General features: G+C 45.6%; 1 protein-coding gene across 2 annotated transcripts in view; it reads left to right on the top strand.

Annotated features, from left to right (window-relative positions):
• Nucleotides 1-3,077: 3,077 nt before the first annotated feature.
• cdc25b (cell division cycle 25B) overlaps nucleotides 3,078-17,244 on the top strand; it is a 36,552-nt gene continuing 22,385 nt past the window's right edge. The window contains exons 1-6 of one of the 2 annotated variants that reach the window (XM_055643705.1): nucleotides 3,078-3,615; nucleotides 6,205-6,281; nucleotides 10,651-10,702; nucleotides 13,738-13,776; nucleotides 14,494-14,524; nucleotides 16,645-16,746. In XM_055643705.1, the coding sequence (XP_055499680.1) occupies nucleotides 3,335-3,615; nucleotides 6,205-6,281; nucleotides 10,651-10,702; nucleotides 13,738-13,776; nucleotides 14,494-14,524; nucleotides 16,645-16,746 (582 nt within the window). In that variant the 5' untranslated portion in view covers nucleotides 3,078-3,334. Of the gene's footprint in view, nucleotides 3,616-6,204; nucleotides 6,282-10,650; nucleotides 10,703-13,737; nucleotides 13,777-14,490; nucleotides 14,525-16,644; nucleotides 16,747-17,244 lie in introns of both variants that reach the window. The other variant, XM_055643627.1, reaches the window with a different exon arrangement.

Below are 17,244 nucleotides of genomic sequence, written 5' to 3'. Positions count from 1 at the left end.
CTGGTGATGTCCATGAATCGCAAACTTCAAGCAGTCATTGCATGCAAAGGATATGCAACAAAATTCTCAATATGACTACTTTCATTTACATGACATTGCTGTGTCCCAAACATTATGGTGCCCTGAAATGGGGGGATCATGAATAAACACTGCTGTAATTTCTACATGGTGAAACCAAAGTGTATAAAAATGGCCTTTATCAAAATCTGACAATGTGCACTTTAACCACTTGTGATTTTTATCTATTACAAATCTCAAATTGCGGAGTACAGAGGCAAATAAATAAATGATGGATCTTTGTCCCAAACATTATGGAGGGCACTGTATGTCTGTGTGGGTGTTTGTATATACAGTATATACACACACATCAGACGATGATCGCCCAATCTACTTTTGATCTCGCCCAGCCTGTTTCCTTTAACATCGTTATTGTTTTGCATATCTTTCATTCATTGTTCTTTATCTCTACATCATTGCCTATATCTCTCGTTTCCCTTATCTCTAACCAGTCTGAAGGTCAGGTCTTGACCGGAAAAGTCATCCATTTCTTCTCTCCAGAGATGCTGCCTGTCCCGCTGTGTTAATCCAGCTTTTTTTGTGTCTAACTTCTACAATATATGTATTTATATATATACACACACACACACTGAACGTTTTTCTTGTTTATTATATTGTTTTGTTGTGGAATTGATTGTAGACTTTAGGAGAGTTTCCCCTCCCCTCAGCCACTCACCATCAACAACAGCACGGTCACATCTGTGGAGTCTTTTAAGTTCCTGGGAACCATCATCTCCAAGGACCTTAAGTGGGGGGCTACCATCGACTCCACAGTCAAAAAGGTACAACAGAGGATGTACTTCCTAAGGCAGCTGAGGAAGCACAATCTACCACAGGCAATGATGGTCCAATTCTACACGGCCATCGTAGAGTCTGTTCTCACCTTCTCCATCATGGTCTGGTTTGGCTCAGCCACCAAGCGCGACACTTGGAGGCTGCAGCAAATGGTCCGATCAGCAGAGAAGATTATTGGCTGTAACCTTCCCTCCATTGATGAACTACACTGCAAGAGCCAGGAAGCGAGCGGGCGAGATCATCTCTGACCCCTCTCACCCTGGCCACAAACTCTTTGAATCACTTCCCTCTGGAAGGCGACTCCGGATTGTTAAAACTGCCACAGCCAGACATAAAAACAGTTTTTATCCACGAGTAGTTGCTCTACTCAACAGCCAAAAATCTGTAGCCTCCCTTTGATCCGGTATTTTGTTGGTTCACATGCTTGATCAATGGTATTTTATCATTAATGTTTTATTATTATTAATGTTTAGTGTTTTCTGAGTCATTCGTAACTGTCACTGTATGTCATGTTGTTACTTGTGGGCGGAGCACCAAGGCAAATTCCTTGTATATGAATACTTGGCCTATAAACTTACTTAATTACTTACTTGTACAGCGTAGTATATTTATACAGCGTCTTTAAGATGGCGGACTGCGGGGATGATGCGCCGTTGTGTATGGCTGCTCCTCCTGCAGTCCGTCCTTTCTCCCTTTTTTATTTTTATTTTTAGTCCTGTCCGTGAAAATTGTTCATTGGAAGTCTTCTTTTATGTGGTGGGTGGGGGGGAGGGAAGGGGGAAACTGTTTTAATCCCAGTCCTACCTGGTCGGAGATGCGGTTTTCTTCCGAACCGCTTCTTCGTCCTCTCTGTGTGGCCTACCATCGAGCTGGAGCAGCGCTGGAGCGACGATTTCCTGCCGGGACTACAGCTTCACCGGTGGTGCAGATGCTGGGACACCAACACCAACACGGAGCGGGCGATGCCTTACCGGGTCGCCTTCCGGTAAGCTCAGGAGCACTGGGAACGCCGACTGCAACATCGCTGAGCTGCGGCTGCAGAGCGTCCTGCCGCGGGCGGGCGGCACTGGATTTCAACACCGCGGGGCCTGGTGTCCGAGTTCGCCAGTGTCAGAGGTCCGGCCAGCGCGGCCTGAGAACTTTGGACATTGCAGTCTTCAGGGAGGAAGCGGCCGCTTCAGTCCAGGCCGCTGAAGAATGTTCACCCGACGCCGATGATCCAGCTTCGCGGCAGAGGGCCTGAGTACATCGAGTTGGCTGAGGAGGCCACATATAGACCCCGACCTCGGGTGGACTATGAGGGGGGAGAACTGGATATTTTTAGTGCCTTCCCTCAGTGAATTCTGCTGTGGGAAGACGTTTCATGTTGATTTCTATAGTGTACTGTTCTGTGTCTTTTTTTCTTTTTCTCTTTTTTGTTTTGTATGGATTTATTGACATTTGATGTGTTCAATTAATTTAATCAATCTCTGTAAAGCACTTTGGTTCAAATACTGGTTTTGTTGAAAAGTGCTATACAAGTAAACATTATTATTTACATATTCTGTTGTGATGCTGCAAATACGAATTTAATCTGGGGCCTTCGACAATAAAACACTCTTGACTCACTCTTCTTGAGTGTGCAGGTTTGCAAGACTAACCCCAATCCCAAGTGACATTTCACTCCTGAGGCTCAGTTTAAAATCCCCGCTCAGCTGTTTCCCGCGGGAAAAAAGGGACACAGAACGGAACGACCGCACTCGTAACGCAGGGAGTCTCCTTAATATCATTTACCCTGAACCAATGAACAATTGAACAGGAAATGTTTCTACGGGATAAAACAATAAAAAATAACATTTTCTAAGAAGATATTTATTTTGGTACTAAAACACCAGGTGGTTTTATTTGGTGCTATAACACTTTTGAAGATCACACTCTCCCCTTTCTGTCCCCCGATGGAATAACCCGGTGGGCTTGCTTTGTAAGAGCCACCGCCATTGGTGGAGAGGTGGGAGCGTGGGGGGGGGCAAGAACGGGATGAAAGGACACATTCTATTGGAGAGTGTGTGACCAGCCGGGTAGCAACCGTAGTCTGATTGGTCGAGTGGAGGAGGGGGGCGGGGGCTGCGGAAAGGACTTATCCTATTGGAGGTTGGGTGACGTAGGCCGGGTAGCAACAGCGTCCTGATTGGTGGATCGGTGGGGAGGGGAGGGAGGGGGAGGGGACAGGGCGCGGTGTTGATTTTCGAAATAAAGGCGGCGTCTGGCGCTGGCGGCCTCGGCTTGTGCTCCCGCTCCCGGCTTGATGAGGCGGCGGAGGCCGTGGGGGCCGCGGACAAGCAGGGTGGTGGTGGTGGTGGTGGTCAGCGAACGCGGGCCCTGCTGAAGCCTGAGCCGCCTTTTATTCCCCATCTCTCCCCGACTCCGCCACCGCCGCCATTTTATTGTTTGGCCGAGTTTTATTCCGGGTTTTGATTGTTTTTCGTCGTCGTCATCGTCGGCCATGGAGGAGGGAGTCGGTGTTGGAGACCCCGCTCACGGCGGCTCGGATCTACACACGGACACGGACACGGTCGCCAGGCCACACGGCGGTGATGGAGGAGGCATCGTCTGCAGCCTCGCCGCTCTGCACAAAGCCAGGCCGTGCAAAGCGCTCTTCCCCGGGGCCGCGCTCGGCATCGGCAACGCCATCGCCATCGGCCTCGCCGCGTCCCGCCAAGCGCCCGTGCTCAGCCCCGTCACCAACCTGGCCATCAACATGGTCAACCTGCGGGGCCTGGGCAGGTGAGGTGATGGGTGTGAGAGAGGGGTGGGACAGGGTGAGGGGGTGAGAGGGAGAAGGGAGGGGAAGGTGGAGGAGTGGGAGATGTGGAGGGTGTGAGGTGTGGGAAGGTGGAGGGGAGAAGGATCCCCTCTTCTGGCAATGTGGATTGATATTGACTATTGGATGGGAAAGGTGGAGAGTTGGATGATCAGCCATGATCACATTGAATGGCGGTGCAGGCTCGAAGGGCCGAATGGCCTCCTCCTGCACCCATTGTCTATGTTTCTATGAAAGGTGAAGGGGAGGGGAGGGGAGGGTTTGAGGTGGGTGAAGGTGGTGAGGAGTGGGGGATGGTGGAGTGTGAGTGGGGAGGAGGGGGTACGATGGAGGGGAAGGTGTGAGGTAGAGGGGAGACGTAGAGGGGGGGGTGAAGGAGGAGAGCAAGGGGCAGGGGGCGGGGGGGGTAAAGGGGTAGGAGGTGAGGGTAAGAGATTGGAGTGGGCAAGGCCATGGATAGGTGGGTGGAGGTCTGTGAGGGAGGGTATGGGATGGGTGGAGGGTGCGAGGAAGGTAACAGGAGGGTGTGGAAGGTGAGAGGAGGGTAAGGGGTGGGCAGACGAGGAGGGGAAGAGGTTGGAGGGAGGGTGAGAGTAAGGAAGGGGTGAAAGGAGGGTGAAGGGTAGGAGGGCCAGCAGCATGAACGGTTAAAGGGAGGGTGAAGGAAAGGTAAGGGGTTGAGAGGGTGAGGAATGAGGACTCTGTGGGATGGGTGAGAGGCGAGGAGAAAGGGGTTGGAGGGTAAGAGATAGGAGAGGGTAATGGGTTGGGGGGAGGGTAGTAGAAGAGGGTAAGGGGTTGGAGGGAGGGTAAGAGATGGGAGAAAGGATAAGGGGAGAGTTGGGGGGTGAGGAGGGTAAAGGGTTGAGAGGGACGGTAAGAAGGGGTGCTTAAAATAGGTTAATTGAGGGAGGAGGCTTGCACTAGGATTGTATTGCATTGGATATGGTTATGACCATACGTGGATGGCATGAAGTATGGGCAAAGGCGTGTTGGGGAATGGAGATCATTGCAGGGAGGGAGGGTGGGTACTGATTAGATGGGGGTTAATTGGGCTAGGAGGGTTGGGGCAGGATTATGACCCAGCATGGAGTATGGACAAAGCTGTGTTGGAGAATCGAGATGATTGTTGAGGTGCAGGAGTGAGTTGAATAAGGGGGTTTATAGCAAGGAAGGTTGCAATACAGTTGTACATTGGGCAGGGTTGCGACCAGTGCAAAGGTGTGTTAGAGAATTGAGATGATTGTTGGGAGACAGGGATGGGTGTTGCTTAAGAGGGGGCAAGGGGGAGGGGGGTTGCATTAGAATCATGGTGCATTGGGAATAAGGGGGAAAGGTTGTGACTGCATGGATTACATGAATTCTGGGCAAAGGTGCGTTGGAGAATGGATGTGATTGTTGGGAGAAAGGAGTGGATCGATTATAATCATGAATTGTCTTTGCAGACTGGTTAGCACGCAACACAAAGCTTTTCACTGTACCTCGGCACATGTGACAATAATAAGCTAAACTATAAACTGGACTGAGTGTGGCAGTGAGGGGGTAGGGTTGCATTAGAATTGGGAGCAAGAGGAAAGGTCTGGCTGAAGGGATGTGGGGGAATAGTGATTGTTTAGGGGAGGGTATGAATGTAGTCAAATTCAATGATAAACTTGGATATAGTGAAATTCTTTGTTTCGTTCGGTACAGCAGACTTTAATTTGGAAAATCATCGAGCAGACCACCTAGGCAGTATACAACAAGTTGCCACTTTTCTTGCAAAAAGGTTTATTGAGAGACAAGTGGCTTGCGTTCAGACTGGTGCTTCAGGAACAAGGGGACGGATTGTGAGCATGCATGGTGGTGTGTTGGAGAATGGAGGTGATTGTTGGGGAGGCTGTTGATTAAGATGGGTCTATTGAGGGAGGAGGGCTGCATTAGGATTGTAGTGCATTGGGAAGAATGACAATACATTGAGGGCATGGGATCTGGGCAAGGGTGTGTTGGAGAATCGTGGTGGGGGGTGAGGAAGGAGACAATGCCTTTCTTTGGTAATAGTATTTTTCTAACTGATCTTCAATGTGTTGAAATTTTGATGCGTACATGCAGAGGCACTTTTGATTCCAGTTGCTGGGAAATGGGTTGGGTCTATTGAGAATTTGAGGTGGTGGTTGGAGTGTAGGTCTGAGGCTTGGGTCATGTTTCCTGCAGTTTGTGCAAAGTCCACATCAACGCACTGTTTGTTGTAGAGGCACTAATGTGTTTGAATGGAAGCTGGTATCTTGAAATGTTTAATATAAACTGCATGGATAGGACTGGTTTAGAGGAATATGGGCGTAATGTAGGCGTGGGACTAGTAGATGGGACATATTGATTGGTGTGGGCAAGTTGGGCCAATGGGCTTGTTTCCATACTGACTATGAATAAAAAAACGTCTTCAGTTGTAATTTTAATTATAAATGAAAGTGGAGTATAATTTGAGGAGCCTGAATAATTTATCTTCCTAATTATTATTCTTTATTAATCCTAAATTAAGCTACTTTAAATGTTTCTGTTTTGTATTTCCTTAATAGCAATAGTGATACCCCAAAACGCAAACCAAGTGGAACCCCGCTACTGATTAAGACACTCTCCTCTGATTCTGATGCAGGTAGGTGTGAGGAGGGAGGTATTGTTCAGAATAATCCTTTGTTTCTAGTTCAATTCCTTGGGTTTACTGTAAATTATTGGAGCAAATGGCTGTAGGTTGCTTGTCTTGTTAAAAAGAGCAAAGAACAGGTGAGGGAAATGCAATCATTCTTTTTTCAGATTCTGTCCTGTTTGTTAGTCTTCTGTTTGGGAGGCTATCTTTCAAGGTCAAATCAATTGTGTTTGGAGCAGGTGCTTAACTGTCAGGGATTTTCATTTGCTAAAGAAACTTAACAATCAGCAATATTTCTGTTAAAAAGAGTTGGGTGGTATTTTGGTTTCCTGTAGAGTGCCAAAAGGGAAACAAGTATGCATGCTACTGCGCAAACCAACCCAGAGCTGTGGTAGGCTCAGTCTGATCATCCTCTTCCTCACTGGATGACACTAACTGCTGTAGGTTTGCATTTCCTGGTGTGGCTGTGACGGTAAAGGAGATGAGGTGAAGAATGTCTTTCATTTAAATGCCCCAACAGCCATGCAGCAAAATGTAACATGCCACTGGGAGATCCATCAGTGATGTTGTTGCACCCTGCTTCTTGCTTCCCCTATTCTGGGTAAAATACGCTGCATTTACTCTTATGTTCTTGTACACCTCTGTAAGATCACCCCTATCTTCCTGTGCACCAAGGAATAATGTTCTGACTTGCCCTACCTCTCCCTGTAGCTTAGGCCCTCAAATCCTGAACATTCTCGTAAATCTTTGCACTCTCCAGCTAAACAACATCCAACCCATAGCAGGGTGATCTTTCTATTTATTTATCATTGCTCTATATATACTATTTACGTTGAGCTTCATGTGAATTAGGAATTTAATTGCTCCCTTGTGTATAAACTAATCAGAATCTGGATCAAATGAATTGAATGAATAGGACAATGGGTCACAGCTTAAGGATAAGGGGGAAATTCTTTAAAACCGAGATGAGAAGAACTTTTTTCACAGAGAGTGGTGAATCTCTGGAACTCTCTGCCGCAGAGGGTAGTTGAGGCCAGTTCATTGGCTATATTTAAGAGGGAGTTAGATGTGGCCCTTGTGGCTAAGGGGATCAGAGGGTATGGAGAGAAGGCAGGTACGGGATACTGAGTTGGATGATCAGCCATGATCATATTGAATGGCGGTGCAGGCTCGAAGGGCCGAATGGCCTGCTCCTGCACCTAATTTCTATGTTTCTATCTTTCAACTGGAATTTTGGGCCCCACATCTAAGGAAGGATGTGCTGGCGCTGAAGAGGGTGCAGAGGAGGTTATGAGAATGATCCCAGGAATGAGTGGGTTAACATGTGATGAGCATTTGATGGCACTAGGCCTGTACTTGGTGGAGTTTAGAAGGATGGGATGGGATGGGATGGGATGGGGGGGGGGGAAACCTCATTGAAACTTATTGAATAGTTACTAATAAAGCTTGGATAGAATGGATGTGGAGAGGATGTTTTCACGAATGAGAGAGTCTAGCACCAGAGGTCATAGCCTCAGAATTAAAGGATGTTCAGGAAGGAAAAGGCTGTGGAGGCATATGGATAATTTTAAGGTAGCGATAAATAGATTCCTGATTAGTATGGGTGTCGGGGGTTAGGGGAGAAGGCAGGAGAATGGGGTTAAGAGGGAAAGATAGATCAGCAATGATTGAATGGCAGAGTAAACGATGGGCTGAATGGCCCAATTCTGCTCCTATCACTTAGGAACATTAATTTGCAGCCTTCTGAATACCCAAATTAGGCATTCATGTAATTGCTCTAATTTAAATATTTGTCATGGTTCCAGTTAGACCGTAACAGAAAATTGTGTGTTGCATCCCCAATCTTACTCAAGAGTGGCATAGCAGTATAGTTGTTCCTCACAGTGCAGGAGACCTGGGTTCGATCCTGACCTCGGGTGCCTTCTTTGCAGAGTTTGCATTGTCTCCCTATGACTGGGTTTCCTCCTTACTTCCCACATTCCGAAGATGTATAGATTTGTAGGTAAATTGGGTTTGTAAATTGCTCCAAGTGTATAGGAGCCATAGAATCCTTGTGTGGGTGATTGATAGTCGGCGTGGGCTGAAGGGCCTGTTTCCACACTATCTCTAAACTCCTAAACTTGATACTACAAGGATCAAAAGAATCAGACTGGCATTAAGAGAAGGATTGAACAAATTTAAGTAGCATGTGGTATCTTGAATGGAGCATAAAGATCCTGCTGACAGTTGTGTTATTGTGCTGTGCACTCAGCATGTGCAAGCAGCTGGATTTTACAATGATGCATTGTAAAATTGCAGTGTGGCCTTGCCTTGTTGCTGTGGGTGTGCTGGAGCAGGTGGGTTCTGTGGTGCAGTTCTCTATTGTAGCTGCTATTGTTCCTCCTTCTTCCCCCCCACTTCCCCAAAGGGTGAGATAGCAGCTGTGGTCACAGGTGAATGTACAGGGAGCTTATGAGTTGCATTTTCAGCTGTTAACTTGTTCCCAGGAGTATGGGGCATGAGCTGCAATCAATGGTGTGCACTATCCTGAATAATTTACTTCCTCTTTTTACTGTAACTTCGCTGTCATTTTATAGTTTTGCCTGATTAATACTTGCACAAAAAGGCAAGATTTTAAAGGGTATTCAGTAAAGATGCAATCTGATTTTGGGTTGAGACAGGTGCCTTGGGGCCAAATCTTTGGCATTGTCGAGGCATTTGATCTTTGCTTGTATTCAAGGCAAGGCTTTTATTAAACTGTAATAACAAGGAACTGCAGGTGCTAGTTTACCAAAGAGCTGGAGTAACTCAGCGGGCCAGGCAGAATCCCTGGAGAACATGGGTCTGATGATTTCCGCCCTGTTCTCCTGAGATGCTACCTGACCCGAGTTACTCTGTCTTTTTGTCTGTCTTTTATTAATTCACCACGGGAATTAATATCCATTAGCAACTCAGCCAAACATGCCAAAGAAGCTGAGAAAATTTATGATAGACACAAAGCTGGAGTAACTCAGCGGGTCAGGCAGCATCTCTGGAGAAAAGGAATAGGTGACGTTTCTGGTCAAGACCCTTCTTCAGAGTTGTAATTTTCCTTGGAGGCTTCTAAAATGTCTGAGCAAGATGACTGATGCGTACCTGACAGAGGGCCAATTGTTCAATGGTGCGTTTATTGTCACATGTACCTACAAACAGTGATATTCCCTTTTGCATCCAAATCTGTAGAAATTGCGCTATGTGCACATTCAAGCTTGAGTGGAAATATAACTGACAGTGGCGCAGTAGAGTTGCTGCCTCACAATGCAGTGAAGAAAGGGAATGGCATGTTGGCCTTTATAACAAGAGGAGTTGAGTATAGGAGCAAAGAGGTCCTTCAGCAGTTGTATAGGGCCCTCGTGAGACCACACCTGGAGTATTGTGTGCAGTTTTGGTCCCCTAATTTGAGGAAGGACATTCTTGCTGTGCAGGGAGTGCAGCGTAGTTTTACAAGGTTAATTCCTGGGTTGGCGGGACTGTCATATGCTGAGAGAATGGAGCGGCTGGGCTTCTATACTCTGGAGTTTAGAAGGCTAAGAGAGGATCTTATTGAAACATAAGATTATTAAGGGTTTGGACATGCTAGAGGCAGGAAACATGTTCCCAATGTTCGGGAGTTTAGGAATAAGGGGTAAGCCATTTAGAATGGATACGAGGAAACACTTTTTCCTCACAGTTGTGAATCTGTGGAATTCTCTGCCTCGGAGGGCGGTCGTGGCGGTTCTCTGGATACTTTCAAGAGAGCTAGAAAGGGCTCTTAAAGATATTGTAGTTAGGGTATATGGGGAGAAGGCAGGAAAGGGGTACTGATTGGGGATGATCAGCCATGATCACATTGAATGGCAGTGCTGGCTCAAAGGGCAGAATGGCCTACTCCTGCACCTATTGTCTATTGTGCCAGTGACCCAGATTTAATCCTGACTACGGGTGCTGTACACTCCAAAGACGTTTGTAGGTTAATTGGCTTTGGTATTGTAAATTGACCCTAGAGTGAGGATGATCATAAGGTCATAAGTAATAGAGCAGAATTAGGCCATTTGGCCCATCAAGTGCTCTGCCATTTAATCAAGGCTGATATATCTCTCCCGCCTAACCCCATTCTCCTGCCTCTCACCATAACCCCTGACACTCAGATGATGCAAGTGAAGGATGATCGCTGGTCGGCTATTTCCGCGCTGTATCTCTAATGTCAAAAGATCATCAAAATGGTACACAACAGTCACCATGTTTCTGGTGCTATCTTGTTTGATTAAAGTTATTAAAAATGTAGGGTCTTACCTTGGCAATAAAGGCCCATTGTCCTTGGGCCAACATCTCACTGTAAATACAAAGGGAATGACTGCTTTTTGATGCTTGTTCTACACAGGGCTTTGTATGGATTCACCGAGCCCGATGGATGAAAAGGAAATCGATGAAACGTAAGACACCTATATAATGTTATTGTAACGTGTACTGATAATGAGGCCCTGAGCAAGCTTGAACAACAGAAGAAAAGATACAAACCCACTGACTCCCACAACCATCTAGACTACAGAAAATAGGTGCAGGATAAGGCCATTCATTGTGATCATGGCTGATCGTCCCCATTCAATAACCCGTGCGTGCCTTCTCCCCATATCCTTTGATTCCACTGGCCCCTAGAGCTCTATCTAACTGTCTCTTAAATCCGTCTAGTGATTTGGCCTCCACTGCCCTCTGTGGCAGGGAATTCCACAAGTTCACAACTCTCTGGGTGAAAAAGTTTTTTCTGGCGTCACTCAGTCTTAAATGACCTCCCCTTTATTCTAAGACTGGCCCCTGGTTCTGGCATTGCCCAACATTGGGAAATGTTTTCCTGCATCTAGCTTGTCCACTCTGGAATTGGAGGAGGCCCAGGTCAGAAAGGTCAGTATGACAATGGGGAGGGGAGTTAAACTAGTTAGCAACCGGGAGATGCACTAGGCCTTGGCAGACCAAGTGCAAATGTGCAAAACAGTCGCCATGTCTACGGAGCAACACTGTCTTCCGTAACTTCGCAAAATCTCCAACTCTGTGTAACTTTGTGTCCAGAGAAACTTGCTATGTCTGTCTGTGTTCACTTTAGCATCTTTGGAGGTAAATGGACTGATGACATTTCAGGTTGGGACCCCCAGCATTTTAGATCCACCAGGACCTGCAGATTCTCTGCTAGTAGTGGGCTTAAGGCAATAAAATGGTGGAGCAGAGACCCGTGTTCTGGAGCCTGGTATGATTTGACCACAGCATAGGTTCTCTATGATTTGGGATATCCTGGTGACCTGATTAGCACTGTCATTTTCGGGGAGGTAAGGGTTGCTATGGACAAAGACCTATCATACTTTGTCATGGAAGCTGCCAATAACAGTTTGGTCTTTTTTAATTGTCTTTTGGATCAGTTGATAACAGCTGCGGTGCAGCAAGGATGTCTTAAAATCTAGTCTGTTCTTGGATAACAGCTGTGCCACATATCTCTGGATTTGAAGCTCTTATTGCGGAGTTTCTTTTTACCAGCCAGATACTTTGGTGTAGTGCATTGTTAGCTAAAGCTCACTTGAAAGAAGCCAATAAATCTTGGCCGAGGCTCATAAACCTGTCCTGTGGGGTTCGGACTGGACTTTGTCCAGTCCAAAGGAGATCATTGATCGCAGCGACCTTTGCTTAGAGAATGTGTTCAGTTATGCATGAAATGCTGGACGTTAACAGAATGACCTGTTGGATGCGCCTTCTGTTCCGACTTAACTGTCCAGCCTTTAATTCCTCGTGCCATGGAATAATGTTGTGGCCCTCTGCAGATGTATGGCACACCGCTGCTTTGTTTCCCACCTGAAGTCGTGCTCAACGCTGACTTGGAAATGCACAATTGTTCCTTCAGATCTGGGTTTAAATTCTGTAATGCTCCCCAGAAGCACTGTGTGTCTTCATTGGCAAGATTGCAGCTGTTCAAAGTGGCAACTCACTACCACCTCCTCAGGGAACATGAACTCTAATACTGGACTATACTGAAAAATAAGGACTCTAAATACTGGCTCAGCTAGCAGCGCTCAATTCCAAAAATGACTTATTTATTAAAAAGAAAAAATCATTGCTTTCTCTTAATTCTTAGTAATCTGCAGTAGCTGCAATTGCTGCTTGTGTGGAACCTAACATTGAGTGGCAACGGCAATCTTATGCTATTTGGGTTTTTGTGACTCCTAACTTAAATTGCCTGAGCAAGTGTTCCATTTTCTGCCGCTCTAATCTCTTCATCCTCCCTTAGCCGTTTGCTTGAACTCGAGGTATAGCTGTTCCTTTTGTTCAGGAACCTCCCATCGCTCCAGCTATTCTGCTGCTTTTTAGGCTTATTCTCCATTTAATTAGATCCCTTTGTTGTGGCCTTTGTGAATTTGGTTTCTTGCTGCAATGGAATCGACATGGATGTGTTGCATTAACACTACTGTGAAATACGTTTATTTGTGAACTTTACATTTCAATTGCTATATAATATAACTTTTAAAAAAAAAAAAAGCATCCTTTAAACCTCAAGCCGTAACACGGGGGCTTTATGTACAGTTCCCTGCCTGAAAACCAGACATAACATGTTTGGAATTTGCACCACTGAACCTTTTGCAAAATGCCAGAATCCTTCAAGACTAGTATCTTCAATGTTAATGGAGTAAAGTTCTAAGACCTCCAGTTAATTGTGGGTGGGCGCTATTCCATCTGCGAATTCACCGGGTAGGGTAAGTAGCATGTGTTGAGGAAAGAGCCTGCCCTTTCTGCTTGACCAGCTCCGTTCTGTGTTTGCTTTGTTATGCCACGCTTGTGTCTTCCTGATTGTGGCAATGATTAAATGGCAACAGCTGTGGGAGTCTCCGGATTGCATACGTTGGCTGGGACTATTCTCGGTGACAAAGAGCTGCATTTGCATACAGATGGTGTGCAGGGAATCGGCAGTCTATCACTATGGAGATGGTAATGGCAATTTTGAACCCTTTCTGAGCTTGGAGTCCTATGTATTACTTTCTGCACAGACTGCCCGTGCTTTTGGCAGCGCTTTAGGGCTCGCATGCTGTTTGTGGGGCAGATGTGATATCGCCAAACAATTGTGCTCAAGGTACAGCATTGAATGTCCATTCTGCACCCAGCCAGCATAGTATTTTACCCAGCAACAGTAGCATGGGCTGTTAAAGATGACCGATCTTTATCTCTGGTCAGTGTGATCCTAAAATGGTATACCTTCCCAATTATCTGCAAGGATATCTGTAATTTGAGTAGTTGAGCCACAGATCTCATTGCCTTTAGCTCTTCCTGGAGTTTTCAAACACTGGCTTCAATTTGGTTATTTGTGCTGGGATTAGTGATGCCTGCCATTCTGTCGTCTGCACTTCTGACTGAAAAATACCTGCTTTTCCAAGTTATTTTTCTTTCAATCTCTTTTGTGTTAGCCGTTAAACTTTGATTTCTTGTCCTATTACAGGTTTGAAAAAGCAGTATTGGAATCTGGAAAAGTACTCAAGTAAGTCTATCCCTGCTGGTTGACGTAGCAGGTTTTAATTTGCATGCACCTGTCCAGTTAATGCATCTTTAAACGCCCTGAAGAAGGGTCCCGACCTGAAATGTCACCCATTGACATTCTCCAGATAAACTGTTTGACCTGCTGAATTACTCCAGCACTGTCTTTTTACTGTAAAGCAGCTTCTGCAGTTTTTTTTCGTGTCCACTTTAAATAACGCCTACTCTCTGGTGACATGATCTTGTTCTGCTCGGTTATTTTAATAACCGTTTTGAATTGTGGCGTTTATCTAGAAAAGCTGATAACTTAGCTGACAGTTGAGCAGGAGTTCTGTGATAAAATTTAATTTATTTTCTCCTTGTCTCCTATTTCACCCTTTTTCCTATTTGGGCATTAAACTTTGAGCAGAAAGTTCAAACCACCTCTATCCATTCACTGCCCTTTTTTAAAAATATAATATAAAAGTTACCCGTTGGATTCCTATTAAATCTTTCCCCCCCTCACCTAAACCTATGTTTCATGTGTTCCCCTACTCTGGGCGAGAGACTCTGTTTGTCCGATCTATTCCTCATATGATTTTGTACTTTGAGTCTTTTGAGCATGTATTCAAGAGTGGAACATCACTAATCTTATGGTGAGACACAGAACCCAAGTGACTCTTGCCCATTCTGACACTGCTTTTTGAGCAATAACAGATCTTCATTTCCTGTTTTTCAGCAGGGGCCCCATAAGACGGATGAACTCCCTTCCGGTGAGTCACCTTTGTGGTTTTAGTACCGTTGTGCAGGCTTAGGTTTCCTGATATATTAAGGGATTGATATCTTTCTGAGCTGCATTATATTAGCATTGAGGAGACTCCCATTATATATGGTGCTTGCACTCCTTCTTGGTGTGAACACAGGTTACACATTCATGTGTTGGTTATGCTGTAGACTAGCGGGTCAATCAACCAATTTTCAGTGGTAGTGCCTGGGACATGCTGCCAGGGGGGTTAGTGTAAGCAGGTAAGATAATGGCATTTATGAGGCTTTTAGATAGGCACATGGGTATGCAGGGAATAGAGAGGTGGTTCACATGCAGGCAGAGGAGCTTAGCTTAACGGTGTCATGTTTGGCACACACCTTGTGGGTCAAAAAGTCTGGTCCTGTACTATACTATGTGCTAGTTAGTTTATCGTCTCGTAATTGTGAGGGAGGTTAATGCCCAGATGAATTTCGAGCAGTAATTCACTGACCCCAATGCCATGTGTTTTATGGCACAATGTTATGGGAAAGATGTTGTCAAGACAGAAACGGTGCAGAGAAGGTTTACGAGGATGTTGCCAGGAATTGAGGGCCTGAGCTGTAGCTGGGTTAAGTGGGTAAACAGGCAAGGATTCTATCCCTTAGAGTGGAGAAGAATGAGGGATGGTCTTATAGAGGTATACAAAATCATGAGGGGAATAGATCTGGTAGATGCACAGTCTCTTGCCCAGAGTCGGGGAATTGAGAACCGGAGTTCATGGGTTTAAGTTGAGGGGGGAAAGATTTAATAGGAACCCGAGTGGGAACCTTTTTTTACCCAAAGGTAAATGCAACGAGTTCCTGGAGGAGGTAGTTCCGATTCAGATTCAGATTCAATTTTAATTGTCATTGTCGGTGTACAGTACAGAGACAACGAAATGCATTAGTTGAGGCAGGTATTATCGCAGCGTATAAGAAAAATTTAGACAGGTACATGATATGACAGGTTTAGAGGGGTCTGGTCCAAATGCAGGTGGGATTAGTGTAGAAGGTTGACGTAGTTGAGCCGAAGGGCCTGTTTCCACACTGTATGACTAATATTTATGATGCTTGGTATATATTTGTGGAGGCGTTAACTTTGCTGCAAGTAATGCCTTTTCTGCATGCAGCTTTATCCAGGGTGTGACAAAGGTTCCTGGGTTTGTTAGATTTTAGACTAATTGTGTTGCATTGGCTGAGAGCAATAAGTCTTGAGCTCCCTGATTCCTCAACACTGCATTGTTGAGTGGAAAAAGAAGTTGCCCTGAGTCAGTCAATCGTCTAGCTGCTAAGAATGCTGCAGATTTGGTGAGTGTCAGTTTTGAAAGGAAGCTGATGTGGTAGGCTGCACACGAGTTTTCTGAACAAGTTGTACTTGATTGCTGGGTCTTGTAGAACTCTTCACTCGGTGTGTTGACCTAGCCATGGGGAATGAGTCAAGAGACCAGAGGGGCAACATTTTCAGAGGGTGGTATGTTTCATTGACGCGAGTTGCCAGAGGAAGTGGTTGAGGCAGCTACTATAATAGTTGAAAGATACTTGGACAGGGCGGCCCAGTGGTAGAGTTGCTGCATTACAGCACCAGAGACCCCAGCTCGATCCCAACTATGAGTGTTGTCGGCATGGAGTTTGTACATTCTTCCTGTGGTCATGTGGGTTTTCTACAGGTGCTCCGGTTTTCTCCCACACTCCAAAGACGTACGGGTTTGGGGGTTAATTGGCTGGTAAAATTACAAATTATCTTTAGTGTGTCGGATAGTGCTAGTATGCAGGGTGATCGTTAGTCGGCGCGGACTCGGTGGGCCTAAGGCCTGTTTCTACACTGTATTTCGTCTAAAGATAAAAGTATGGTAAATGTTGATTAAATGCAAGGAAATGGAACGCGCATAGATGGGGCATGGTGGTCGTCATTGGGCTAATGGGCCTGATTCTGGGCTGCATGACGGTTTTGGATGTAGTGTACTGAGATCAGTGCAAATACTTCACAATTGGTATCACTTTGAGCTGGCTCTTTGAAGCTAGACTTGTGTGGTCTTTGTGCATCAATTCCTCAGCTGTATAGAGTCAGAACAATGACTTGCCACTGAGCCGTCTGGTTTTTATCTTACAGATCAATCTTCTGGGATCAAGTCCCGCACTAAGGCCCAGCCATTGTCGCTCTCCAGATTCTGAAGTGTTTTTCCAAGAAGATGGCAGTATAAACAAAGAAAATGTAAGTGCATCTGTACATCGAAGAAATCTGGGCTCGGTTTGGGGGTCAAATCAATTGAGATGTGTCTTTAGTTTGCTGCTAAATACTGGACCATTTGGGACTTGCAAATTGAGCCATCATATCTTCACCATTCCTGCAAACCATTTTGGTAACTACTTTTCATTTTAACCAACTGGCTAACATATTAGCCTTAATGTTGAGGTAGGTTAATTGACTTTGGTAAAATTGTAAATTGTCTCTAGGGTATAAGATAGTGCTAGTGTATGGGGATTCCTGCTTGGTGGATTGAATGGCCTGTTTCTGCAATATTAAGTTGAAAGCCATTCAATCATGGCTTCCTGTGGTGTTGGTTTCCCTTCTCTCCGGGTTGCTTCCACACCTCCCAAATGTGTGGGTTTGTAGGTTAATTGACTACTGTAAACTGTCCCATTGTGCAGATGTGTGCTACAATCTGGTAATGCTGGAGAATAAAATGGGGCTAATGTAAATGGGCTCTTG

The sequence above is a fragment of the Leucoraja erinacea genome, chromosome 1, assembly GCF_028641065.1.
Source record: "Leucoraja erinacea ecotype New England chromosome 1, Leri_hhj_1, whole genome shotgun sequence".
NCBI classification, from domain to species: domain Eukaryota; kingdom Metazoa; phylum Chordata; class Chondrichthyes; order Rajiformes; family Rajidae; genus Leucoraja; species Leucoraja erinaceus.
The sequence above is the reverse complement of the archived record's forward strand: the minus strand, read 5'-3'. Positions and strand labels throughout refer to the sequence as shown.